The 27,518-nt window shown below is 40.3% G+C and overlaps 2 protein-coding genes across 9 annotated transcripts in view; both read left to right on the top strand.

Moving 5' to 3' along the window:
- LOC100877418 (uncharacterized) overlaps positions 1–27,518 on the top strand; it is a 37,196-nt gene that overhangs the window by 7,119 nt on the left and 2,559 nt on the right. The window contains exons 2-5 of one of the 8 annotated variants that reach the window (XM_076542097.1): positions 32–242; positions 750–866; positions 939–1,108; positions 14,658–15,035. In XM_076542097.1, the coding sequence (XP_076398212.1) occupies positions 32–242; positions 750–866; positions 939–1,108; positions 14,658–14,957 (798 nt within the window). In that variant the 3' untranslated portion in view covers positions 14,958–15,035. Of the gene's footprint in view, positions 1–31; positions 243–749; positions 867–938; positions 1,692–8,242; positions 8,273–14,657; positions 15,036–27,518 lie in introns of those variants that run through there. The other 7 variants (XM_076542098.1, XM_076542094.1, XM_076542093.1 and 4 more) reach the window with 7 other exon arrangements.
- LOC105662706 (uncharacterized) lies at positions 1,821–6,185 on the top strand. Its single transcript, XM_076542101.1, has one exon. The coding sequence runs from the start codon at positions 5,245–5,247 to the stop codon at positions 6,130–6,132; it is 888 nt and encodes a 295-aa protein (XP_076398216.1). The 5' UTR covers positions 1,821–5,244; the 3' UTR covers positions 6,133–6,185.

The following is a 27,518-nucleotide window of genomic DNA, read 5'->3' as shown; positions in this document are numbered from 1 at the left end:
ATAAATTTACAAAAAACGTGTATTACTTTAGCAGCAAGTACTATGGGAACCTAATGCTCAAATATCACCTATGGTTAGTAAAGGAAGTTCTGGTCAAGCAACAAGTCAAGGATCTATGATTTCTGGTCGTGCAGTAAATCTCTCAAATCATGGAAATCAGTCTCGCTTAATTTACATGAATGAAAAAGAAAAACAAAAACCAAGTCGCCCAGAATTATCAAAACTTAATCGTCAGCACAAAGGTATTTTTATATAATGTAACAGTGTTTTCAAATTTTGCTTAAAATAATTATTATGATAATATTATTTTCAATAAATTAAATTTATACACTATATTTATTATTTTATAACTTCTTGTTTTATTAAAAATTTTATTATTAATTTTAATAAAATACAAAGTACTTTACCAAAAATTAATTTAAACTAACAATAAAAATATTATATTAATTAAAAGAGAAAAAAGGAAAAATGAAAGGTAAATTGTTTTATTTTTTGAAAAATGAAAAATATGTTAAGATTTTTACGTTAATCAAATTTATTTACATATGTGTAATTGAATTTAAGTTTAATCTTCTTAAAGAATGGAATTTCCTTTTCATAACAAATAGTGTCTACTCAATTTCTATTACAATTACTTTGTCATTATGTTTAGTATCACTATTTCTTTTGTTAGTGTATCATTTTGTGATAAATTATAACTTTTATTTTCGTTACATTTTTTGGTTATGTTTTGGTGTCATAAAATAAAGCCTTGATGCCATGCAAACATCATTGCTTTTTGTCAGAGGTTCCTGATGTTCGACATATGGAACAAGCTTTACTCCAATTGTTAGAAGATTTTCATAGTGGGAATTTGCGTGCATTTGGTACGTTAAATATGATTTTATGTTATATTATGATTATAACTAAATATTAACATAAACAAAATTTCATTTCAGGAAAGGATTGCAGCATGGAACAAATGACAGAAATACGAGAACAGCAAGAACGATTAGCCAGGCTTCATTTTGAGTTAGTACAAAGACAAGATATTGGAGGAGAACAGTCAGGTCTTCGACATTCAAGTGCTAATATGCGTCATCTGCTACATCGTCTTCAACAACTCAGTGTTTGTATTGAAAAGTTACATAGCAAATAATTAAAAAATATAGTAGAATTCTATTTATTCAAATTGATTGAGAGATAAAATGGTTCGAATAATTCAAATAGTACAACTCTATCAATTCTCGCTAATCTTTACCATCTAATCGTTTATATAATAGAAGCTGATGTTTGTATAATTGGAGTCAATGATTAATTGTAATATTGTATTTGAAGTATTAAGTGGAAATGGATGCTAAACGAGTTTGTATAATTGTAATAGTAACATCTTGAAATCAGTGGAGTGTAAATAAACGGAATTCTGCTATTTATGTAAATCAAATAGAAATTTTCTAAACATATTATTTGAATACAAGCATACAACTACATTTTTTAAGATTATAAAATATTTTTATATTTTAGAAATACTTTTGATACTGTTGTCATATAATTTCTTATTTCAATTTTATTGTTTTTGTAATAAAATTATTTTAACATCTTGTTTCTTAAATTTTTAATTTGGTAAATTTTTATAACTAGTTACATTCTTGTATTCATTTTGCTGGAACATATTAAAAATGTATAATAAAGTCTCAAAATATTTAGTTAAATCATTATGTGTATATTTTTTTAATAGCTGAATGTGTACATACTTAATATCTTTTAGAATATTTATTTTTTTACTTCGTACATTTTTAACAGTAATATAAAATATTAAACAAGATCTATTAAATAACAATATACATATGTACATATAAAGTTGTTTGTTACAAATATATTACCAGTTTCCGTGTTTCTGTAAATAATTCAATATGTATATGTCTTTGAGAAGCATCGTATGATTTTGTTCCTTATTAAATTAATTAAAACATCATGCTTTATTATGCTTATCAATCTTAAGTATAATAAATGTGTGGATAGTTGTTTACTTATAAAATTGGAATAAAGCAATATTGTAAGATGCATACAACAGAACATAATTTTCAGAGTGGAGCTCCATTCACCTTTGGTTCGTTTTACTGTAATTAGAATTGCCTTTTATGACCTAAAAACAGATTTTTTTTAAACGAAAAATGTAGAATGATAAATGAAAATAGATTAAATTTAATTTTCGCTTGTAACTACTTATCTTTCAACTCTAATGAAAAAAAATGTAATATCTATATATCTGTGAATACATAAATGGTTTGACAAAGGAATTTTACTCTAAAATATTCTCTGATTCCTTTTATTTTTAACCGACTTCGAAAAAGGAGGAGGTTACTCAATTCGATCAGTATATTTTTTTATTATTATTATTATTATTATTTTTTTCTATGTGTGCCCGCCGATTACGCCTTTTGCATCTGGTAGTGTTAGATTGTAGAATACATTAGAGAGGATTAGACCTCAGGCCAAGTTTTGGACACAATAGTTTATAATTTTTAGGTCCTTCAGAAAACAACATTTGTTACTTTCAATAGCTTTTGACTCGTAGCAGAAATAGGACCCAAGGAGTCATTACATTCTAGCCAGTTTTTTCTTGATTTATTGCCAGTACATCTGGGGTCAGGACCCTTAGCCGTAGTCGTAGAGTCTTTTGTTTGCATTTTCCATTCATGTCGAGGTGCTCCTTAGGTTTATTACTCGCTACGGTCATTTTGGGAAAAACCCAATTTTCACTACGTCACTTTTTTTGCCACTTCTACTCAGTATTTGTCATCCAATAGAAACATCATTTTTGCTATCCCTTCCAAGTTCGAGGAAGTGTGAACGCCCACTCCGAGCTTTCCTGGATCGCGGAAAAGCGTCGGAGTGCTAGATATTAGACATCATCAGACACTAGAAGTTATTCATTAAATAGACATTAGACATACAAAATACAAAATTCAACATTTACACAATTCTAAATTCATACATTTAACTTACACACAAGTCACTTACGATTCAATAAAGTTCGTTATTGTTAAACTCGAAGTTAATCACTCAATACAGTCCACTTATATCCGACTTTGAGAATTGTCACAAATTCTACGCGTTTAGAGACCGTCGCTAATTATTGTCGACACGACGACGCACATACAGGTAGGTTCTGACTTCCCTAACCATTATCAAAAAATTTTTCATTTTTTAATTGCAAAGTGTTGTTATTGCAAAAAAACCGGCAACTTTTGAAATAAACTTTTCTCGATTTTAGTGCGCTTTTATTATCTTATCACGGACATGATTCTGAACAATTTTGCTCATATACAAAGGGTATAGCCGGATAAGGTGGTCAAATGTGCCCTTGAGTCGAATTTGAGACCCAACTCGTCAGTCGGTAGCATATCCCAAAAAAAATCTCACACCAAGTTTCAACCCCCTATCTCATCCGTGGGGGTAGTAAAAGGGAAAAAACGAAATTCCGGTTTTTGGCCCTTTTTGCCTATTTAATTTCGTACAAAAATTCTGAAAAAATTCTAAAACATTGAAGTCCAGATAGCGCATCTTATAGAATTTTTTCAGATTTTTTGATCACAAACTGTAGTCGTGAAAAATCAAAAACCGAAAAAAAATCCGAAAAAATGCGATTTTTTAGTGAAGATGTCGGAGCACTACTTTTATATTAATGCGGTAGTTAGCTATTAGTACAACTATTATTTTCTAATTTTTTCAGATTTTTCGGTGAGGTGCGCCGTAGTTAAAAAAATCAAAAACCGATTTTTTCGCGCGAAAAACAAACTTCTGCTTTGAATTTTTATGTCATTTTCCCATAAAAGATGCATTAAGTAATTTTAAGAGGATTTACGTTCACACAATTGATTTATGGATTACAACAATGAAATTAACTTAATTAATTAGTTTTATGGTACGTTCTTTATATACTTAAATGTTTAAAGGGCTTTCAACAATATCGGTGGCGCAGGGGTTATGGCGTCTGACTTGTAAACCGCTACATACTTTTTTTGACGCGGGTTCGATCCCACCCGAACTTATACAGTATTGCCTCGAAACAAGCAACACGCTTGGGACCGGCCAGTTGCTTATTTCGAGGGTGGTATGCTTTTCGGCTTGCCTTTGTTCCCGAGCGCGCCGACGGTAGTGGTAAACTATAAAGTAATCGGTCGAGCAGCGATGTTATTCTTTAGACGAGGACAGAACATAACATGCTTTCCCTTTTTAATACTAGTAAAAATTCGTGAATGGAACACGTATATAATACATATTGCCTCGAAACAGGCAACAGTTTCCAGCCTCGAAATTAGCAACTGGCCGATCCCGAGCGAGTTGCTTGTTACGAATCAATGTAGAATCAAATGAATGGATCACGCTCTAATTCCTAACTTGTCACACTTCACCTTATTTTTTTACAATTATGTGAATATCAGTATACAGCTACATATGTATGTGTTGTGTTATTATTGTGTATTGTATATGTATAATTCATATAGTATTATCATATTGTATATTCTATGTAGCGGCACATGGTTCGCAGCGTTGGTAGAAATTAGCATTGACCGTTTACAGATGTTTAGGTGTAGGCAGTTAAGCCTACCCTAAAGTCTGTAAGTCGGCGAAATTATTTTATGTTTTTTGGACGTGCGTAGCTCAATAGACTACCCTACCATAAACGCTGCCAGCCATGTCCCGTTAAGGTTCATTAGGCCACATGGTCAGCACGGGCCGGAAGGACACTTTCGGTTGACAAACTTTAATTTATAATACTTTTTCCCCCGCCGAAAATGGGAGGACTCTGCGAGAAAAATAACTCCACCCCTCAACTGTGTAAGGAGTTACGCCTTCTCCGAAAAGTTTATATATACTGCGGAAAGGCGTCAAAACGGATATAAACAGTCGAGCCTCCAATTCTGCATCATCGAACATTCTATACTGATTCCGTAACATTGTATTCAATAGCATTTCTGTAATATCACACATAGTCTCCATAGTTCACATTAAACACCTTACCTCTTGCAAACACACTATTGCGAGCAATATTTATTCATTTCACACCTAACCTATCTCGCGACAATTGGTGACCCCGACGTGATCGCGACGTGAGTGTTACGTGACTTTGTGAAAAGTTCAGTGACAAAGTGCAAAGACACAGTTAAATATAAGAGACTTCATACAGACATTTACTTAGTTTACATAGAGACACACATAGTTATATTTAGTTCAATAAGTGCGAATTTAGTGTTAGTGATGGCTGATGAAGATAGAGACGTTTTCTTCAGCCCGCAAAAGAGTGGAAATCTGCAGCAAGGATCAAACCCCTTTGAGGTGTCGAACATCGACCGTGTGGGCATCAGAGTTCCACCCTTTTGGTCCAGTAACCCGCTGCTCTGGTTCCATCAATTGGAATCACAATTCGCACTAAACAACATAACAGTGGATTCCACAAAATATTTCTATGTGACGTCCTTTTTGGACATTAAATGCTTGCAAGAGGTCGAGGATGTTATACAAAATCCTCCTGCTACTGGAAGATACGAGAAGATCAAGGAGGAGCTAATACGGAGGTTATCCAGATCGCAGGAGCAACGGATTCAGCAGCTCCTGGAACATGAAGAAATTGGCGATAGGACACCTTCGCAATTTTTACGCCATCTCCGCAACCTGGCTGGGGATATTAAAGTGCCGGAAAATTTCCTTAGGACGATCTGGATGAATCGACTGCCAGCATCAATGCGGACCATCCTCGCCACGCAGATGGATGCATCTCTCGAAAAGATGGCGGAGTTGGCTGATAAAGTCAACGAAATTACGCCTATCGGCAAATGTGCAGCCGTCTCCACGGACACCCGATTTGAATTATTGTGCGAGCAAATGGCGCGACTAACTCAGCAAGTCGCGGAGCTCGCGAAGCACAATTCCACGCAGCGTCCTGGGAGATCTACTTTCCGCGGACGGAGGAAGTGGCGGAACTACGGCCGCAGCTCCAGCCGAAGCCGGAACAACAGCCGCAGCCCCAGCCCGTCGCAGCCAGGTGTTTGTTGGTATCACCGAAGATTTGGCGACAGGTCAACAAGGTGCACCATCCCCTGCACGTATCAACAGCAACATCAGGGAAACGAGGCCGATCGACCTTAGATGCGGCAGAAGTCGTCGATCCTACAACGAGCCGCCTATTCGTAAGCGATAGAGTAAGCAAAGTAGAATTTTTAATAGACACGGGCGCCGATATCAGCGTTTATCCGCGAAAATTAGTCAAGGGACATCCTCCCAAAAGCACATACACTTTGTATGCCGCGAACGATTCTACCATCTCGACGTATGGCGATATCGTTTTAAATCTAAATTTAGGATTGCGGCGAATTATCAAGTGGAAATTTATAATCGCGGATATCACGAAACCTATAATCGGCGCGGATATGCTTAAGTATTACGGCTTGTTGGTAGATTTAAGGAATAAACAGCTAATCGACACTGAAACAAAATTAACGTCACGAGGAAAATTGGGGATTGCCGATTTAACCAGTTAAGTGCGTTCGACGTGTATACACGTCGGACCAAATCTCTACTGCGGTGCGTTTGACGCGTATACTCGTCATGTAAAATAAAAAATTACCATTCACTATAAAAACTCGAAATCTCAATAAAATGTAATAAGAATATTATTTGGTGGTATGTTCCCTTTATATTATCAATACGACCGCTATGTATTTCATATGAAAACTAATTATTGTACATACGTAACCCGCGACTTGGACGGCGAGCGTTGATTTGCGGAGAAACTGCGTCAGCAGTTAGCAGGGCCAATAATGGCTCGTTGCTCTGCGAGGTAGAGTCTTATATATTATAAACAAGAGAGGGCATTCGAAAAACAGTACGAACGAAACAATCCGAACTATTTAAACAAAAGTGCTCCCTTTCTTGCTTTCGAAGCGTCTCAAGTAAAGTGTTTATTTTCATAATTATTACTAAATAAAGTATTATTTTTTGACAATTTTCAAGCCTTTAATAATAATAACATATTCAGAAACGAATTGTTAGTTTCTTTGATGAATAAAAATGTAATCCTTCCTCGTTTTTCGTAAAATGTATAATAGTACCATTTGCCCTGCGTTTGGCGTGTATACACGTCGTTGCTTGTTTTTAATTCCGCACTCTGTGGTGATCTTTTGAAACTAAATTCCACAGTTAACTGGTTAAATTCGGTCAAAATAATTGTCGGTGACTCTCCATACCATAAAATCCTCACAGAGTTCATAGATATCACCATTTCCACACGTACACATACAGGCACAAAACACAACATTACACACCACATTAAAACGACTAAGGGACCATCCGTGTTTTCGAAACCACGTAGGTTAGCACCTGATAAATTAAAAATAGTAAAAGAGGAATTCGAGCATCTTTTGGCCGAAGGTATAATTAGACCTTCGAAAAGCCCGTGGGCTTCGCCTTTGCATTTGATTCCTAAAAAGGCCAAAGGTTGGAGGCCGTGCGGGGATTACCGAGCACTAAATGCACGTACAGTACCTGACCGTTACCCTTTGCCGCATATCGAAGATTTTTCTAGTTTATTACATGGCAAAACTGTTTTCTCCAAAGTAGATCTTGTTAAAGCATATCATCAGATTCCCATAGAACCTTCAGACATAGAAAAAACAGCAGTTACTACCCCCTTTGGTTTGTTTGAGTACGTCAAAATGCCATTTGGTTTGATGAACGCGGCTCAAACATTCCAAAGGTTTATTAATGAAGTATTATTTGGCTTAGATTTTTGTTATGCATATCTAGACGATATCTTAATAGCTTCGCGTAATGAAGAAGAGCATTTAGATCACATTCGCCAACTTTTCAATAGACTTCAAAAATACGGTATCATTATTAATCCTGCTAAATGTACATTTGGTCAAACTTCAATAGATTTTCTTGGTTATACAGTAAACAGTAAAGGTACTGCTCCAAATCCAGAGAAAGTAGATGCCATCAGAAATTTTCCAAAACCTCAAGATATAAAAGAACTCCGACGTTTTTTAGGGATGTTTAATTTTTATCGTCGCTTTGTCCCTAACGCCGCAAAATTACAAGTCCCATTAACAGATTTATTAAAGGGTGCACCTGCTCGTGGTAATCCTCGTATTGCCTGGTCGAAAGAAGCCGAACTTGCTTTCACCCAGGTAAAGGAAGCACTTGCTGAAGCGACCCTTCTGGCGCACCCGGTACCTTTTTTTTTTTTTTTTTAAGGAAGACAGAAATCCAGTAACGGACATCTGGGAAGATAGCCCAGATAGTGTGAGACTCCCGCTTCCGGCGTCCCTAGGGGAGGGGCGGTTTCCACGTCCTACTCACTAAAACTGTCTCCCGCCCCCGCCCCGAGGGACGGAGGGTGGCGGCAACCCGCCAAGGCTTCCGTACCGGAAACGACATAGTCCCCTTGGTCTAGGCCATCGCTCGCAGTTGTGAAAGAAAGACTACCCCCCTCCCCCTCGCGTACGTGTTCCATGTGTGGGGAATGGATGCTCTCAACCAAAGGGTTTTGGTCCTAGGGGCTGCGTCAAGATCTAGGGGAGGCTCCCGGGCAAAATGCGCTGACCTCCAGCTGACCTTGTAACGCCCCCTCGGCACCGCCTCCCGGTGGGCTCGAACATACGGTAAAACCGCGACCTCCTCCACCATTTCCCACCTAAGTGTCGATCTGTAGTCTATTTTCTACTGCCCATCCCCTGCGTGTTGCCTGTCGCTCATATTTCGTTTCCGTATTTCCGTCCCCGCCCCAGCCCCCCGCCCCCTCGATCGTCGATTAATAGGTAGATATCTCCGCGCTTTACAATCTTTCCTTCCCTATGCCTAATTAACGCTATTCGTTTCTACTCTTGCCTCTGTTTCGGCCCTCCCCCCCCCCCCCCCCCCCGCGCTGTTTCTTTCCTGCTCCCCCTATTTGTTCATATGCGATTCCCTGTGTGCGTCATCAATACTAATACCGCCGCTGTTAGACCTAATGAAGTAATATAATGAATAAGTATGTAAATAACAGCAGATAGATAAATATGTAATAAGTGACACGTAAAATGTACATATAGAGTATAAATATATAGTATGACATAATATATGTGTAACGTATTCTAATATTCCTCTCATCCCCGCCCCCTGCGCAAATTCGTTGATATTCGCTCGCATGATTGCGTTTCCGCCCCGCGCCTAATTTCGACTTCCGCTTCTCGCTTAGGACTCCGCTTATCTCTTTTTCCCCTTTTCGCTGCCCGCTTTTCCCCTTTTGTTCCTACTTCGCCCCAGTCTTTCTCCACAACGCTACATGAGCCCATTGCTCTCGGTATTTATTTCTTTTCTCTCTTCCAGCACTTTCCCTCGGTTCTCAATCCGTCCCCTAATGGTGCTGTGACCAGGCTGACGTTCAAGTTCCTCGTTCCAGTATTTTCCGATTAAAAAGTCTGCCAAGCCTTCGGGTCGCTCATAGCGTTGCCCGCCATTGTTGCTGCTTTCATTTGTTGCCGCCGTTTAGGTGCCAGCCAAATTTCCTTATGTTTCCTCCTTCTTCTCTCCCGCCGATCCCCTCGGTCCCCATTGTCGCCCCCTAATAGTGCTATGACCAGGCTGACGACTGGGTCCCTAATTGAATCAGCAGTTGATCAGAAGGATCCTCTGCTCAGTTTAACCTCTCTCCCTCCTCACCCCCGCTCCGTCGGTCCCCGTTTTGTGCCCCCTAATGGTGCTATGACCAGGCTGACACCGGTTTCCTCCTTTGCAAGTTTGAGTAGTTCGATCGATCGTGTCTTGTTTTCTCCTTCTTCTCTCCCGCCGATCCCACTCGGTCCCCGTTGTCGCCCCCTAATGGTGCCATGACCAGGCTGACGACTGGGTTCCTTGCTGAATCAGCAGTTAATCGGAAGGGTGTTTGGTTCAATTTGACCTCTCTCCCTCCTCTCCCCCGCTCCGTTGGTCACCGTTTTGTGCCCCCTAATGGTGCTATGACCAGGCTGACACCGGTTTCCTCCCTTGCGGGTTTGAGTCGTTTGATCGGTCGTGTCTATTTTGTTTCGCCGCTTCTTCTACTCCTGCTCTTCCTCTTCTCCCTCTCGCTGTCCTCTTGCTTCTTCCCCTCTTCTTGCCGTTTGAAAAGCGCGCCGTGCCTCCGCCGTCTTGCTTATTGCTGCATCCTTTTGCTTCACCCTTTAGGGCCGCTCTCCAAGTGTTTGCAGCGTTCCTTCCCTCGCCATGCTGGATATTCTGGATATTCTTAATGCGGACCCTTTTCTCCACCATCGTTGTGTCTTCGGAGTTACCAGAGTGCTGGGGCGTTTTCCACAGTTCTTTCAACACTTTTCCGTCATTTTCCCGCTTTGCACTGTTCCTCTGCACTCGCGCACGTGGTCACGTATACTCCCCTGTACCCGCAACACTCCTAGCACTTCACTGCACTCTCACAACACTTTCCTAACACTACACCGAGTTAGTTGCCTATCTGTTAATTATTTATTATTTATTATTTATTAATATATTAACCTACTAATCACTTCACTATTTATAATAATTTATTCGGTAATTATGAACTAATTAATATTATTATTATTATTATTATTATTATTATTAATCTCATTCACTTCACTTCATTTATTTATTAATTAATTAATCAATTTATTTCTTCCTTCCTTCACTTCGTTCCGTGTCATCTCGCCTCTTCCTCTTTTCCTCCTCCCTGTCTTCTTGCTTCAGCCAGTCCGCTTACCATTTGAAAAACGCGCCATGTCTCCGCCATCTTGCTTGTTACCGCGTGCCTCCGCTTCGCCCATAGGCTTCGTCCCTGAAGGCAGCTCTCCAAGCGCTTGCGGCGATCCTTCCTCCGCCATCTTACTTGTTGCCGCGTGCCTTCGCTTCGCCTTTAGGCTTCGTCCTTAAGGGCCGCTCTCCATGCGCCTGCAGCGACCCTTCCCCGGCTATGCTGGATGTTTGCGAACCGGGCTTTACGCTCTACGCTTTCCCTCGCGCGGAGATGCCCACGTGTTCGTACGATATATCGAAGCATGCTTGACCGACGCCATTATTTATTTACTATCAAGAAAATACAAAAATAGCTCAAACTAATCACCGCGTGCATTCAGTATGCCTCATTCGCCCTTTCCCGCACTCTAAATCCCTAATGACATTTGCATTATAATTAATTAATCTAATTTCTACGACTTTCTCTTGCAACTTCTACATGTCTCACGACCACGTGTTCACGCAAGTCCTTCTTCGAGCGCAGCTTTCACCCTTAAATTGCACTATTTCACTCGCGATACATAAAAATAATCGTATTTAAGTCGCGCACATATTTATTTTATTCCGCGGTCGGTCCGAACACTCGTTTCCTCACTTTCGATTACTCATGGGTTTGCACCCCATGCTTTTCCTCGCGTCGCGTGGAGGTCGCCATTACCGAAATTTCCACTTCCGATTTTCACAAAATTTCACCGCCCACTTCCCCCACGGTCTCCCCTCACTTCACAACATTATTTATCACACTTAAACCACTTTTTCCCACCAAAATTGTAATTTATCGCGGAGCGACCCCCGAACACGTGCGCTCGCCACGACAGCCAACGCGCCTCTTAGTCCCACACTAGTCTAACAAGGGACATTACCCAATCGCCAATCGCCGATTTTGATGCGCTTTGAGTATGATATAGAACGCAAAAAAATATTTGACACGTATTTTTTTTTATCGGCCATCGTTCATGCTGAAGGGGTGAAAATGGCCCCCAAAGTTGGGGTTGCAAAACATATTTTCTCGAATATCTCAGGAACTATTAGGCCTAGACAAAAAATTAAAAGTGCAAATTTTTCTGTTTTAGAAGGCCAATAATATGGCCTAAGTGGATTTTTGAAAAATTTATTTGTTTAAAAAATATGTTAAAAATTAACATTATTTTGCAAATTTTTTAAATAAAACTTTGTACTATTTTGATCAAATTTTACACATGTAAACTATAGGTCAAAAGACAAAATACGGATAAATTGGAATTTTTAATTTCCCTTGTGGAAAAAATATTATTGTCGTTGAAGTTATACGTACATTTTATACCTTCCGTTCGGTGCACAATTGATTTTTATACGTAATATTCTGGAAATTGTATTATATTACATTTTTTACACTAACTTATTTAAAAAAAAGAATTTGAAGGTCCAAAGGTGCCTGTAAAAAAATATGCCGTTTGAGTCAGATATCGCATTTGATCCGCGTTATGGGCGCGTACTGGTGGCAGTATTCGACGCACGGAGGATCTTAACGCGTAAATTGTACTTGTGCGAAGTGTAATATCTTCATAATGATGTAGAATACGTGCAATTAAAGGAATTACACCTGTTGATTAAGAATTTTTTCACGATTGTAAGTCACATTATTGGGTGGATCAAATGCTACACTGCGGTGCATAACTATAGCACCATCTACTATTTTAGTTGTTCTTCAATTCTGAGTTAAAATGCAAAAAATCAATTGCAAGAGATGAAATGGTGTGGGTCGCAATAAAGTTTATATAAAGTCATAAAGTTGCTCTTTTATTAGAAACGATATAATCGAAAATGTGATTTTGGCTTATTGCGTAACTATAGCACCAATGTCATTAAATTAACATCTCTCCATCCATTCAACTACAAACTCACTGAAGCTAAATAACTACATTCTTATTAAAATACAAATAAAGATTTGACAATACTCTTTGTTGAACAATGCCACGTGGTAGATATTTGACCAAAGAGGAGAAGGGTAAAATTTTGGTGTTTAAGGAGGATAAAATTAGTGTTCGAGAAATTGCTCGTAGGCTAGGGCGCTTACATAAAGTCATTTTGATTTTTTTAAATAATTCCATTAATATGGCAATAATAAAAAGGATGGTCCAAAGAAGAAATTGAGTCCCCGTATCGAACGAGCAGTTGTAGAAGCAGCCAGTAACATCTAAAACAGCTGTAACCAAATTAAAAAGAAACTCAATTTAAATATTTCACAGTGGATAGTACGTCGAGTTTTGAAAAGTAATCCCAACATGGAGAAGCAGAAATTAAAATCTGCACTAAAACTTCTACCACGACATAGTGTTGCGAGGCTTGAATACGCTCGAGCGAACATACATGGTGTGTTCCGAAAGTAATGCGAACGAAATTCCTGCGCCGCTCCTGTTGGTCGGAGGGGGATCGGACCACTTGTGCTAGATGGGGGGAATCCTAAGCTTTCCAACGAACCCGGTCCCAGGGCTCTCCGAGCCGTGAAAGGGACAGGATATGAATTTTTGTGAACCCCTGTTTGGTGACCGTGTCACGGGAAAAGTGAAGTCGACAATCGGAACAACGATACGCGATAACGTTTTTGTGCTAAACTAAACAAATCTCTTGAGGAGACAAATAAAATGATTCGTGAGGCTTATGGGGACTCTGTTCTGTCGTGCTCACAAGTTTCGAGGTGGTTAAAGGCCTTTAAGGAAGGGCGGGAGGGGGTTCACGACGATCAACGCTTCGGGCGGCCACCAACCAGCAAAACAGTCCGTCAAACAGTACATAAAGAATTTCTTCCTGAAGGATAGACAGTTAACACCGCCTACTAAGTGAATATGCTGGAAAGACTGCGAAAAAGGGTCGCCAGGACGAGAAAACACATCTCCGGTACCTGGATACTGCATCACGACAACGCGCTTTGCCACAACGCGCTGCGAGTACGTGAGTTTCTGACCCAAAACCAGATGTTGACGCTGCCCCAACCCCCCTATAGTCCTGACCTGGCATCGATAGATTTTTTTTTGTTCTCTCGGATCAAGACACCCCTGAAATGAACTCGTTTTTCGTCGATACAAAACATCCAAGCGGTCGTGACCGACCCCCTAAACGATGCGTACCGTTCATGGCAGAGTAGCTGGCAAAAATATGTAGAAGCCCAAGGGCAGTACTTTGAAGAATTTTGAGTATTTGTAAGAATTGGTTCAATAAATTCCTTTAAAAAAAATCATTCGCATTACTTTCGGAACACACCATGTACATCGCGACTGGAAAAGCATAAGTTAACCTTAGACGTCAAAATCTTTTTACACTAATTTACTTAAACTTCTATCATTGATAATAAGGTTATATTTTCAGATGAAAAAAAGTTTAATCTTGATGGTCCGGACGGTTATAATTCATATTGGCGAGATCTCCGAAAGGAACCACAATACTTTTAAAAAAAAATTTTGGCGAAGTGTTATGGTTTGGTGTGCCTTTTGCATTGATGGCATGTTGTAATTGACTTTTCCATCGAAAAACATGGGTAGTGATGAGTATGGGGGAATAATGTTATTGATGACTGTTAATTTCATATTTATATATTTAATTTATATATATTTAATAAACATAGTTTGAATTCTAAAGTTTAATGCTTATTTCTACGGCACACTCCGCGGACATCTTTCACCCACTCTCACCGGTTCTTCTTCAATCTACCACACTCCTGCCAACCCAAAAAATATATCAGTCTTACCAATTTCACTCACTCAGCACTCTTACCAATCTCATTCATACAACACTCGTACCAACCCATTTTATTGTAAAAACTAACCTCACAATGAGTACACCAAAATTTTATCAGACAACCTGTTTTCTTTTATAAACGCACATGATGCAATTATTGAATTTTTCAACAGGACAACGCTGCTGTACACATCAGTCGGAAAACAGTATCATGGTTGGAAAGAAACAAAATTAATATTATTAAATGGCCAGCATGTTCATCAGACCAAAATCCGATGGAAAATATTTGGGCCATTATTGTCCGAAAAGTTTATGTCGAAAATCGACAGTATGAAAATATTTTAGAACCAAAAAACGCAATACTAAAAGCATGTAGTGAAATTGGCCAACGAATTTTTCAGAAACTCGTTAAGAACATGCCAGATAGAATTTTCCAACTTATAACAAAACAAGGAGGCCCTACAAGTTATTAAAATCATATTTATGTGTATATATTTGACATTTATTGAGATGGTGCTATAGTTATGCAACGATGAATAATCAATTTTCATGTTATATTTTCTTATATAATAAAGTAATATCAACAAATTTTTACTGAAGTTCATTGTTCACTATACTCTTCAATTTCATATGGATGATTTTTATGTATTGTTATTCCGAAGTCAGAATCTACTAAAAATATAGGTGGTGCTATAGTTCTGCACCGCAGTGTACGTTACATATCAAGTTTAATGCTAAAATTTAATAATTTTGTATTGTAACAACACCGAACCACGGGGCGTTCGCGAAGCCGCAAGAGCGGGCCGCGCGAAGCAACACAACTTTGCTGATAAATCGCGAATCTCTAGCAACGCGGTAATATAAGTATCGGTTTCGTGGCCGCAAACGCGGCAGATACATGCAGTGCTTTATTGAGAGAGAACGAGGTAAATATCACGGTCGCCCATTAGAGTTTTTACTCTAATTTTTACTCTAGTTTTTACTCTCTTTTGAGAGTACGAAGCTTAGTTTTCGGATGCCTTATTCAGCACGAAAGAGTATGGGAATTCTATCCTGACTGTCCTCGCAATGGAGAGAACGGTTGGATTATGCATATAATTTTTCTATAACGTATAAAATCTACTTTAAAATATTATAAAATTGGACAAATTGAAATTTATGTGTTTCGTAAAACTACATTGACATGAATAAATTTATTATTTGTTTGTCCGGAAATTCTTCCTGTGTTTTCCCGAGCAAAATTGTTTCAACGCAAATTTGTCCTACAGTATATATTTTTGAATGCCAAATACAAATGCTAGTATTACGCATGTAAAGAATTATATTTTTATTACAAAATATGTACTGATATTTTCAAAGTATAATTTCTATTATCCAGTCATGCTGAAATTTTGCATTTATCACTTTTTCACCAAGTGTCAAAATTTTAGTGGGTGCAATTAAGAAAAATTGAAAATAAAAAAGTGAGGGCTACTCTAGTGCGCAATTGCCAATAGACAGCCGCGTCGCTCTCCGCCAGATACTGGTAGTGAATATGCCTGCAAGAGAGCCTGCTGGCTTCGCTGCATACATCCATGCCCGTTGACGTCGGAATGAGGAGCCGACGTGAGGTCCAGGTCTGGCAGGAGAGTTCTTCCAAAAGCTAAAGAATGATTCGTAGGGACGTCCATACAAGATTGTACTCGATTGATTACGACCATGGGTGCCCCGCGTGACGGAAACTCTGTACCCCCAGTTCATCGGCCGCGTGATTGAAACCCTCTTTCCCCCAGCTGTGGATGTTAGGCTGACGGCCTACCGGGCCGTATATTGGTATCGGTGGAGAAGCGGCGACTCCGAGAAGGCTTTATGTCTCCCCTTACAGAATCATCGCAGGGGCAGTGGCGTCCTGGGTGAGGACTCATGTAGTTCGGACACCGCTGTAAAGATTAGCTTGTTTTATGGGGGAGATCTCTACGGCTTTCCTCGGAATGATATTCAATGGCGCGGGGGCCCTAGTCATGCATCGTGGAAGGACCACTGTGAGGGTTTTAGTGGGCAAAAATTCCACATAACCCGGGGCGCGGAGTATCTTCAGAAGATTTCTCCACCGTAAAAAAGAAGGGGGGGGGGGGGGGGATATACCCGGCCAGAGTCATCGCCTTGTATGGCGATATCCTCAGACGGACTTGATGGCCGGCTTTCTTTGAGTTTTGCGTAGTAGCGCAACACTTTCTTTCGTCGCTGGCCAATACAGATGACTTCACATAGAGGCAGTGTACTTTCTCGTCTGCCTCCCTTAGATTGGGGAGGAGAAGATACTTTTATAACTAGACCTACTTTCTTAAAAGTTGGGGGTAGCACTAAAATGTGTCATGGCCCTTAACTTTCCGAGGCTTTTGACTACCTCAACGCTGTCCTATAAAAACAGTTTCTTTTAGGCTAATTTTCATAACAATCGTTTCAACAGAATCTCTGTATTATCAGCCGGTAGAGCACGTCAACAGTGTAAGGATAAAAGACTTTTAATAAATGTCTTTTGTTAGAGTTTCGCATAGATGAGGTTTACGACATGACGAGGGAAAGCGGTCACTTTTGAACCCCATAATTTAGTATCCGTACCATCTGCGTGCCAGCACTACGATGGTACGTGACAATTTGTAGTTTTTAGCAGATCTGTTTATTGCTGCACTAGTCTTTAGAATTTTTGGCTTCAGTGACACAGGTCATGTCATAAATCTCTCAGCTTAGAAGGTCAGAGAGCGATCTGACCCTTAGAAGTAACGGGTTCCGCGGACCGGGACTGACGTCATAGGATTTTGGAAAAACCCGGATTCTCCCCGGAATGCCGTCCTCCCCCGTAGGAACTTCTGTTCCCCTTCCAGAAAAGTACCACGCTAAGGGCGCAATGGAAGGGAGGACAGAGGTGTTAACGAAGCTAGAAGATGACAAATTGGACAGATAGCTAACAGTTTAGAGAACTAACAGTACAAACCGACAACAGTATAGACAGGAGAATAGTTAGATAGTACAGAGTTCAATCAGTACAGAACAGAATCAGTTTAATACTTAAATATTCGACACACTAAAACACACACACACACAACCTCCGTTTATACACACATACACACGACTTTATTAAAACCTATATTTTTAATACAAGTTTGTGAGTGTTTCTACACGGCCCCAATCCGTACAAATATTGGGTGGTCCTTCAATTCCAATAGAACTTAGACGGCACGAAGTGCAATAACCAGGGCTCGACCAAACCCTAACATTGGTCCTTCGAGCCGGATATCGCAGCATCCCGGAGTTGAATCGAGTTGGAGCAGCAACCGAATCAACGACAGTCCAGCAAATCGAAGGCAAAGAAGACAATCAGCAGGAGAATTCAGCACACGTGATTATTAGAAGCAGTGTGGACAGTAGTTGATGTGTGGACAATAGTTAGTGCGTTACAGTATAGTGTAACGGACTCAGTGTGTATAGCAGAAAGAAAGTTCTTCGTATAGGAAGAACTTGAAACAAGAGAGAAGATCAGCCATTAAGTGTCGACGCCACGATTAACGTCGCCAGTCAGCAGCAACAGCCAAGGTTCAAGGGTTCTACAGCAGCCTACAGCAGCCTACAGCAGTCTATAGCAGTCTACAGCAGCCCACAGCATCCTACAGACAGTTACGGGTCCAGCACACGCATTCAGGCAGTGTCATCGTTACGTCCATTCCTGTCAAGTAAGATTCCATTCCTATTTCTATTTGGGTTAATAGCGTAAAATGGAGGCCGAGCTCAAAAAACTTATTGGTGATCGTGGCATGGTCAAGGCCGCTCTGACTCGATTGAGTAGATATTTTAGCGAATCAGGGCATACAGCACAACTAAAGGTTTTGCAAAAACGGTTAGAAGCAAACATTAAGTTATATGATAGTTATAATGTTATTCAAACTAAAATCGAGCGCATAACTCAGGGAACAGAAGCTGAAGCGACTCACGCAGCAGATAGAGAAACTTTTGAAGAGACATATTTTAATATAATCGCAGAAATCGAAACGTTCATAGAAAATTCGCGACCACCTAGTATAGTACCAAATCAAGTTGTAGGACAATCCGCGTCTCCCACATCTTCGCAGGCACCTCTTACAGTCAAATTGCCAACCATACATCTGCCAACATTCGACGGTAACCTCAGCAATTGGATTAGATTTCGGGACACATTTAATAGTTTAGTGCACGAGACTGAATTATCTGATGTGCAGAAATTTCATTACCTCAATTCTTCATTAAAGGGCCCTGCCGCCCGAGTTATACAATCGTTAGGAGTATCAGAGTCAAACTATCAGGTATCATGGAACGCTTTAAAATCGAGATATGAAAATTCAGCCACCCTTCGAAAACACCATGTCACGGCATTATTAGATATTTCGGCAATCCAAAAACAGTCGTCAACCGCCCTTCGTGAATTAATCGATGATGCAAGAAATCATTTAGCAGCTTTGAAGTCGCTAAATGAACCGGTAGATTCATGGGATACGTTAATAGTTCCAATTTTATCAAGAAAGTTAGATGGTGCATCGTTAAGGGAATGGGAAAAGAGCGTAATATCAGCAGAGAAGGTTACGTTTCAAACCTTTGCCACATTCCTTGAACAGCGATCATCATATTTAGAAAATATAACGCATCAGAGTCAGGTAGCCGTACCAAAAACTGAACCTCCCTTAGGGCTCGCAGGTAGTCGCAAGCCTTTCCGCGTAACAACCCATGTAACAAGTGCACCTACTACCTGTCCCGCATGTAGTGCTGCGCATCCATTGTGCAAGTGCGATAAATTTAAAGGTCTTTCCATTGATGAAAAAACTAAAATAGTCCAAACATCTCAAAGTTGTTTTAATTGTTTGCAACAGGGCCACCGCGTAAAGGCATGCACACGTAAACATTGCGATATTTGTGGCAAAAAACACCATAATTTGCTGCACCGCGTATTAGTTTCACACCCCACCACAGTCATTTCCGCAGAAGCAGGTCCTTCTCAAGCCGACACAACAATTGCATGCGTCGCAAGTTCGGACATTAATAAATCAGAACAGACTGTATTATCCACGGCTGTAATACATATTGAAGATAGGCAAGGCCAAAAAATCCAGTGCCGCGCGTTATTAGATTCTGGATCGCAGTCGAATTTCATTACATATAGGTTATGCAAAAAGCTAGGAATTAGTTACGAATCGACAGAAATACAAGTTTTAGGGTTAGCTGGCAAGGCAAGTCACATTAAAGATAGAGTTAATATAAAGATAGGATCTAGGATCAATAAATTTAGCGCTAACCTCGCGTGTCTTGTACTTAATGAGATAACTCAAGACATGCCAAGTATAGTTTTAGACAGTATTGTGACTTCTAAACCAGCCCACATAGTATTAGCTGATCCTGAGTTTAATAAATGTAGGCCAATCGATGTACTCATAGGCGCAGGACTATTTTGGCATCTATTATGTGTAGGGCAACATAAAGCAGGTAGTAATTTACTTTGGCAGAAAACTCAGCTAGGATGGGTTTTAGGGGGGAAAATTAGTTGGCCCCTTACTGAAAAGATTCAACGGTGTCATCTCGTCACCAATAGAGATTTACATAATCAAATTGAGAGATTTTGGGAAATAGAGAACATTCAGGATCGATCTAGGTTAGAAATAGACGATTGTGAAGCCCTTTTTAGAGCCACTACGCGACAAGACGAGAGTGGCAGGTATATAGTAAGAATTCCGTTTAATAGCAAATTAGAAGAATTAGGTTTATCGCAGCAGCAGGCTGAAAATAGATTTAAATCAATAGAAAGAAAATTAAATAGACAGCCGCAGCTGCGCGACCAATATGTAGAGTTTATTAAAGAGTATGAGAAGTTAGGGCATATGTCGCGAATTCCGACCCCGGTAGTAGAAGAAGCTGGATCAAGTTTTTATCTCCCTCATCACGCCGTTATTAGAGAACATAGCACGACCACAAAACTTCGGGTTGTATTTGACGGTTCGGCTAAAAGCACGACAGGTGTATCATTAAACGACACCCAAAATGTAGGCCCAACCGTTCAAAGTGAATTAATAGCAATTCTTTTACGCTTCAGGATCCCAAAATACGTGATAACAGCCGATGTAGAGAAAATGTATAGACAAGTATTAATAGAACCGTCTCAACGATGCTTTCAGAGAATTTTGTGGCGTTCAAATCCAAATCTTCCCATAGAGACTTACGAATTAAATACTGTAACGTACGGCACAGCATCAGCTCCCTTTTTAGCCACTCGCGTTTTGCAGGAAATCGGGTTGAAATGCGAACAGGAATTTCCGACTGTCAGCCAAATAATCATCAATGACTTCTACGTTGATGATTTACTAACAGGTTCGGACACAGTTAGAGAGTTAATGCAGATAAAAGAAAACTTAACGACCGTATTAAATAAGGCTGGGTTATCGTTAAGAAAGTGGTCCACCAATTGCATAGAATTGGGAAACGCAGAATTAGAATCTCAGGATAGGACACTTAGCGAAGATTCTGAGTCAAAAATACTGGGTTTGCATTGGTCGCCTAAGAAAGATGAGTTGTTTTTTAGAGTTAATTCATCGCAACCTAATAGAGTAACCAAAAGAGTAATACTATCAGAAATAGCCCAAATTTTTGATCCTCTAGGATTAATTGGTCCGGTGATCACCACTGCCAAACTGATAATGCAGCAGTTGTGGCAAACGAAAACAACTTGGGATGAGTCAGTGTCACAAGAGCTATACACTCAATGGACAACTTACAGACAGGAGTTGTCGCATTTGAGTGAATTAACAATTCCGCGGCGTGCACTTCATGCGGACAAAAAGGTAGAGTTACATGGTTTCGCAGATGCCTCCGAAAAGGCATACGGGGCTAGTGTCTACCTGCGAGTAAAAATAGATTTAGATAGATGGGAAACGAGGCTTTTGTGTTCAAAGTCTCGTGTAGCACCCCTTAAAACAATATCGTTACCAAGATTAGAGTTATGTGGCGCATTATTATTAGCAGATTTAGTAAGAAAGGTGAAATCCGCGCTTCGCGTTAAAATAGATAAAGAGTTTTATTGGTGCGATTCCACAATAGCACTTGCATGGATTCGCGGTAATCCATGTAGGTGGAAGACGTTTGTCGCGAATAGAGTTACGCAGATTCAGGCAATCACAGAATTGAGCAATTGGAAACATATACGTTCTCAAGATAACCCCGCAGACTTAATTTCTCGTGGTAGCAGCGCGAAAACATTAATTACTAATGATTTATGGTGGTTAGGACCTTCGTGGTTGGCAGGCGATTCTAAACATTGGCCGCAATCAACAGAAGGAGTAGCAGTTGTTCCTGAAGAAAAATTAAAAGCAGTAGTAACATTAGCAGTAGTTTCCGATACGAATGAATTATTTCTTCGGTATTCCGAGTATACACGATTAGTGAGGATAGTAGCATATTGCCTAAAATTCATAGGAAAAATTCGAACAAAACGTAGTGACAATAGTATAGACCGTGAAGACATACAGCTGACAGTAACAAACTTACAAGCAGCACAGCACTGCTTAATCCGTATAGCGCAGAAAGACAGATTTCAGCCTGAATTAGATGCATTAGCGAAAGATAGGGCAATACCGAAGCAAAGTCATTTGCAATCGTTAGCGCCGTTTATAGACAAAAAAGGTATACTTAGGGTAGGCGGGAGGCTGAAAAACGCGTCCATTCCCTACGATCAAAAGCATCCGATTGTACTGCCCGCAAAGCACGTGTTGACAGATCTGATTATTAGAAATGAGCATATTAGGCTCCTTCATGCAGGGTGTCAGCATGTAGTCGCGTCTCTTCGTGAACGTTTCTGGCCAATTAATTGCACCAGAAATGTAAAGCGAATACTCCGAAGCTGCGTGAGATGTTTTAGAATAAAACCGCGTGGGATAGAATATCCAATGGGTCAGCTACCTGCAGATAGAGTGAAACCTTCTCGCCCATTCTCAACCTGCGGTATAGATTATGCAGGTCCGTTTACGACAAAAGATCGTACCCGTAGTAAAACGTCAATTAAATCGTACGCATGTATATTTGTATGTTTCGCCACAAAGGCTACGCACATTGAATTAGCCACTGACCTCAGTACTGACGCGTTTTTAAAATGTCTCAATAGATTCATTTCCCGTAGAGGCCTTTGTCAGAGTATTGTTTCCGACAACGGAACAAATTTTGTCGGAGCAAAAAATAGATTCGCAGACCTACAGAAGTTATTGCTTAGTGAACAACACAATTCGAAAGTTTCAAAGTTTTTAAATGAAAAAATGATACAGTGGTCCTTAATACCTCCTCAAGCACCTCACTTTGGAGGTCTTTGGGAAAGCGCTGTGAAATCAACAAAGTATCACCTCAATAGAGTCATAGGAGAGCAAAAATTAACATACGAAGAGTTATACACGCTATTAGTTCAAATAGAATCCTGCCAAAATCACGGCCCTTGAGTCCGATTTCATCTGATCCCCATGACCTTACTCCCTTGACTCCTGGACATTTTTTAGTTGGCACTGCACTGTGTGCGCTGCCAGAGGAAAACCTAACAGAAATTAAATCGAATAGGCTAAACCGGTACCAGATGCTACAGCAAATGTTTCAGCATTTTTGGCGGCGGTGGCACAAAGAATACCTGAACAGCCTTCAGCAAAGGTACAAGTGGAGACATTCATCAGATCACCAACTAACAGAAGGCAGCCTCGTTATCATCAAAGATGACAACCTACCACCCTTGCGATGGAGTCTGGGCAGAGTAGCAGAGGTACACCAGGGCAAGGATGGAGAAGTACGGGTCGTCACGATAAGGACTGCGACCGGTACCTATAAACGACCGGCTACGAAGATTTGCATATTACCTATTAACGAGAAGGAAGATGCGAATGTAACCAAATAGAAAATTTAATGTAACAATATACATACATTAGCATTAGGATAAACTAGAGATAAGAATTGTAAACATAGATACAATGTATTCGAGATTTCAGTTTGCAATACACAGATAGTATTTAGATATACACATAGACTGTAGGTAATAGTTAGGTATTACTTTGTTATTGTATATAGATAGTATAGATTAGGACATTGAACGCGCATCGAGCGTTCAAGGGGGGCGGCATGTTAGAGTTTCGCATAGATGAGGTTTACGACATGACGAGGGAAAGCGGTCACTTTTGAACCCCATAATTTAGTATCCGTACCATCTGCGTGCCAGCACTACGATGGTACGTGACAATTTGTAGTTTTTAGCAGATCTGTTTATTGCTGCACTAGTCTTTAGAATTTTTGGCTTCAGTGACACAGGTCATGTCATAAATCTCTCAGCTTAGAAGGTCAGAGAGCGATCTGACCCTTAGAAGTAACGGGTCCCGCGGACCGGGACTGACGTCATAGGATTTTGGAAAAACCCGGATTCTCCCCGGAATGCCGTCCTCCCCCGTAGGAACTTCTGTTCCCCTTCCAGAAAAGTACCACGCTAAGGGCGCAATGGAAGGGAGGACAGAGGTGTTAACGAAGCTAGAAGATGACAAATTGGACAGATAGCTAACAGTTTAGAGAACTAACAGTACAAACCGACAACAGTATAGACAGGAGAATAGTTAGATAGTACAGAGTTCAATCAGTACAGAACAGAATCAGTTTAATACTTAAATATTCGACACACTAAAACACACACACACACAACCTCCGTTTATACACACATACACACGTCTTTATTAAAACCTATATTTTTAATACAAGTTTGTGAGTGTTTCTACACGGCCCCAATCCGTACAAACATTGGGTGGTCCTTCAATTCCAATAGAACTTAGACGGCACGAAGTGCAATAACCAGGGCTCGACCAAACCCTAACATCTTTCATGTATGAATATTTCCATGACGGGCAAAAGAACAAGAAGGAAAAAAGGAAGCGTATCGTCAGAATCAGGCATTATTGCGAAAAAGTCTTCGTACTAGGATACTGGTGCTTCTTCGTTGGTGGGTGATAGGTACACTCACGAGTTTTATAGTGTACATATATTACCAGTACTCATTGTCAAACCTCCGCGATGCTTGTACTAAATTCCTATAAGCAATCTATCTCCAATAATTCAACTCCCTTAGAATTTAATATGAAATTCTTGTGATCTGATCCCAAAAGAGTTCATGGGTAACCGATACGATTTAGGATAATTTATCGCAAATTGCTATAATGCAGATGAGCTTGTGAAGGAAAGGCAAAGGATCCCCTTACTTTATTTCATTTCATCACAAATATCAAGCATGCAATGTATTATACTGTGGGAATGAGGAAATGTCAAAACAGCTGTCAGTGACCGAACGTCGGTAATAAATGTTATTAAATTATTTGTCATTTGTATAAGAGTTACCGACATTGCAAGACATTGCAAGTGCGAGCGGGCGTTCATTCGTTCTTCTTTGAAACGGCAAGCGGAATAAAAGAGGGTTGTTGATTGGAGACCTCGACGAAAGAAGGGCGTTTAGAAATTAGGCGGAATAAAGTCGCAAAAGTCGTTTTAAATGTTTTGTGTTTTTTAAATAGTATTTAAGTAAAGTTTGTTTCTTTAGAAGTTATTGTTAGTGTTATAGTTTTCAAAAGTGTTAAAGATTTTTGTTAAATAATAAATAAGAGCTTTGCACAAATCAAATTAAAACAGTGCAATACCACTTTTTGCATCTTTATGTCTACAATACTGAAAGTTTTTCATTATTATTTATGTCCGAAACTAATAAACTAACAAGGATACCGCTTGTGTGAGAGGGGTTTGTCTCCTTTCACCGGGACATTTCGGAACTAAGGTATATCTATAGTAAGTATAATTTTTATTGAAATTAATTTAGAATTAAAACGGATATTATTTACACTATATCACTCGGCTCACGTGTTACAAGCGGGGCGAAACTTAGGAAAATAGTCGTGTTACGATATCGACCAAATTTTGTAAATAAGTTCTTTTTTGCGAAAAAAGATATCTGTGAGAATAATTTTTGGCGACTCGAAAGAAAATTTGTTGGCGTTCTTATGCCATTCCCTACTATACCAAAGAGATGCTGTATAGTGTACGGACTATCCTGAATACATAGTCCGCATGTTTGGATATACGGAATATAATGCAAACACCACTTTCATTATAAATAGTATTGCGTGAATTGCGCGGATTCGAACATCAACGCTACTTTTGACCCAGTCACAATTTAATGACCACTGAGTCTAGTTTGAAATGATCGTTCGTGGTTTAAGATGCTCGATCGCGTTATTACTACTGGTGTTCTAAGTTCGTATGTTTCAGCGCTTGTTACAAGTGTTCATGTTTTACGATGGTTCTTGATGATTCGTGTTCTAAACTTTCTTGTTCGTGATATAATTTGATCCCTACCTATTTGTTGTTACCTGTTATTTCCCTACCTGGACATGTGGTTGAGCTCGCCAAACGTAGTTTTCTCAACTTGTAGCCGGGAAAGGGTAGTTGGCTCACACGGCTCTTCCACGCACACAAAAAAAGGAAAGAGAAAAAAAGGAAACTCGTTTTGTCGGGTCCTCGCGGTATCACTCTAAATTCTAAGCTGACACCCAGCGCAACTCTCCCCTCCCCCGGGAGGCCGAGGCCTCCGCGAGGGTGCGCACCCGATGCACCGCATCGATGATGCTGCGACCCTCACGGAAGCCATACTGACACGTGGCCAGGTCCGGGCCGTCACACGTCAGGTGCGTGGTGAGGCGGGCAGCAATTATTCTTTCGAATAACTTGCCCACCTCATCCAACAGCACTACGGGCCGGTATGCAGAGGGACTCGTCGCGGGTTTCCCCCCTTTGCGGAGCAGGACCATCCTTCCTCACTTCCACCGGGACAGGAAGCGCCCCGACCGCAGACAACTGTCGAAGAGTCGCCGCAGCCAGGAGGAGAGGACGCGCAAGGCTCTCTCCCAGACCCTGCCAGGTATGCCATCCGGGCCCGGAGCTGTGTTCCGGGCCGTCATGCGTTTCACCGCTCTGGCCAGCTCTTCGTCGGTGACCCCGAACTCCTCGGCCCATTCAAATTGGGCCGGCCTCGAGACCGATGGTGGCCCCTCCTCGTCCCTTGGGAACAGGGTGCTCACCACCGTCTCCAGGAACTCGAGGTCTAGCCCCACCGTAACCGGGGGCGCCCATGGCTGGAGTTTTCCCATCACCATTTTGTATGGGCACCCCCACGGGTTACTTCTCAGGCTACCGAAGAAGGCTTCACGCGACCGGGATTTCGCCTCCGTGATGGCCGCTCTGAGGTTCTTCTTTTTGGTCTTATACTCTTCCCAGAGCTCGACCTCCCTCGCTTCGTCGCGATTTCCTCTTCTGATGCTATGTGCATATGTGCCGCGATGCTCGCTCCGAATTTCCTAGTATTCTCGCGTAATCTTAGAGAAGGATAGGAATACATTTTACAATTAGGACATTATTAGTTATTAAAACCTATTGGTTAAACAAATCAATCAATGCACATCAAGCGTACTAATATTAATACGTCACTCAATAAGTCCCTGGTCTGACACATATATGGCGACACTGGTGACAGACCCACATTATTTTCGAATAATACTAACTTTCAAACAGTACGTGTCAAAATTTCATGGTATTCTGACCGATAGTTTAGAAGTTACAGTCATTTTAGTGCCCGAAGTTTCGTAATTTTGAACACAATGGATAGAAAGGAATTTCCTGTGTTGATTAAACACTGTTTTTTAATCGGAAAAAATACTGTTGAAACCAAAAAGTGACTTGATAAGCATTATAGGGACTCTGCACCAGGGAAATCAACTATCATTGACTGGTATGCTGAATTTAAATGCGGTCGTACAAAAACCGATGATGCTGAACGCTCTGGTTGTCCAAAATCAGCAGTTGTTCCGGAAAACATAAAAAATGTCCACAAAATAGTTTTAAAAGACCGTAAACTTAAGTTGTGTGAGATAGCTGATGCCTTGAAGATATCAGAAGGTAGTGTCTTCACAATTTTGCATGAAAATTTAGGC

The sequence above is a fragment of the Megachile rotundata genome, chromosome 2 (assembly GCF_050947335.1).
Source record: "Megachile rotundata isolate GNS110a chromosome 2, iyMegRotu1, whole genome shotgun sequence".
Classification (NCBI taxonomy): domain Eukaryota; kingdom Metazoa; phylum Arthropoda; class Insecta; order Hymenoptera; family Megachilidae; genus Megachile; species Megachile rotundata.
This window is presented reverse-complemented; position numbering and strand designations above follow the sequence as displayed.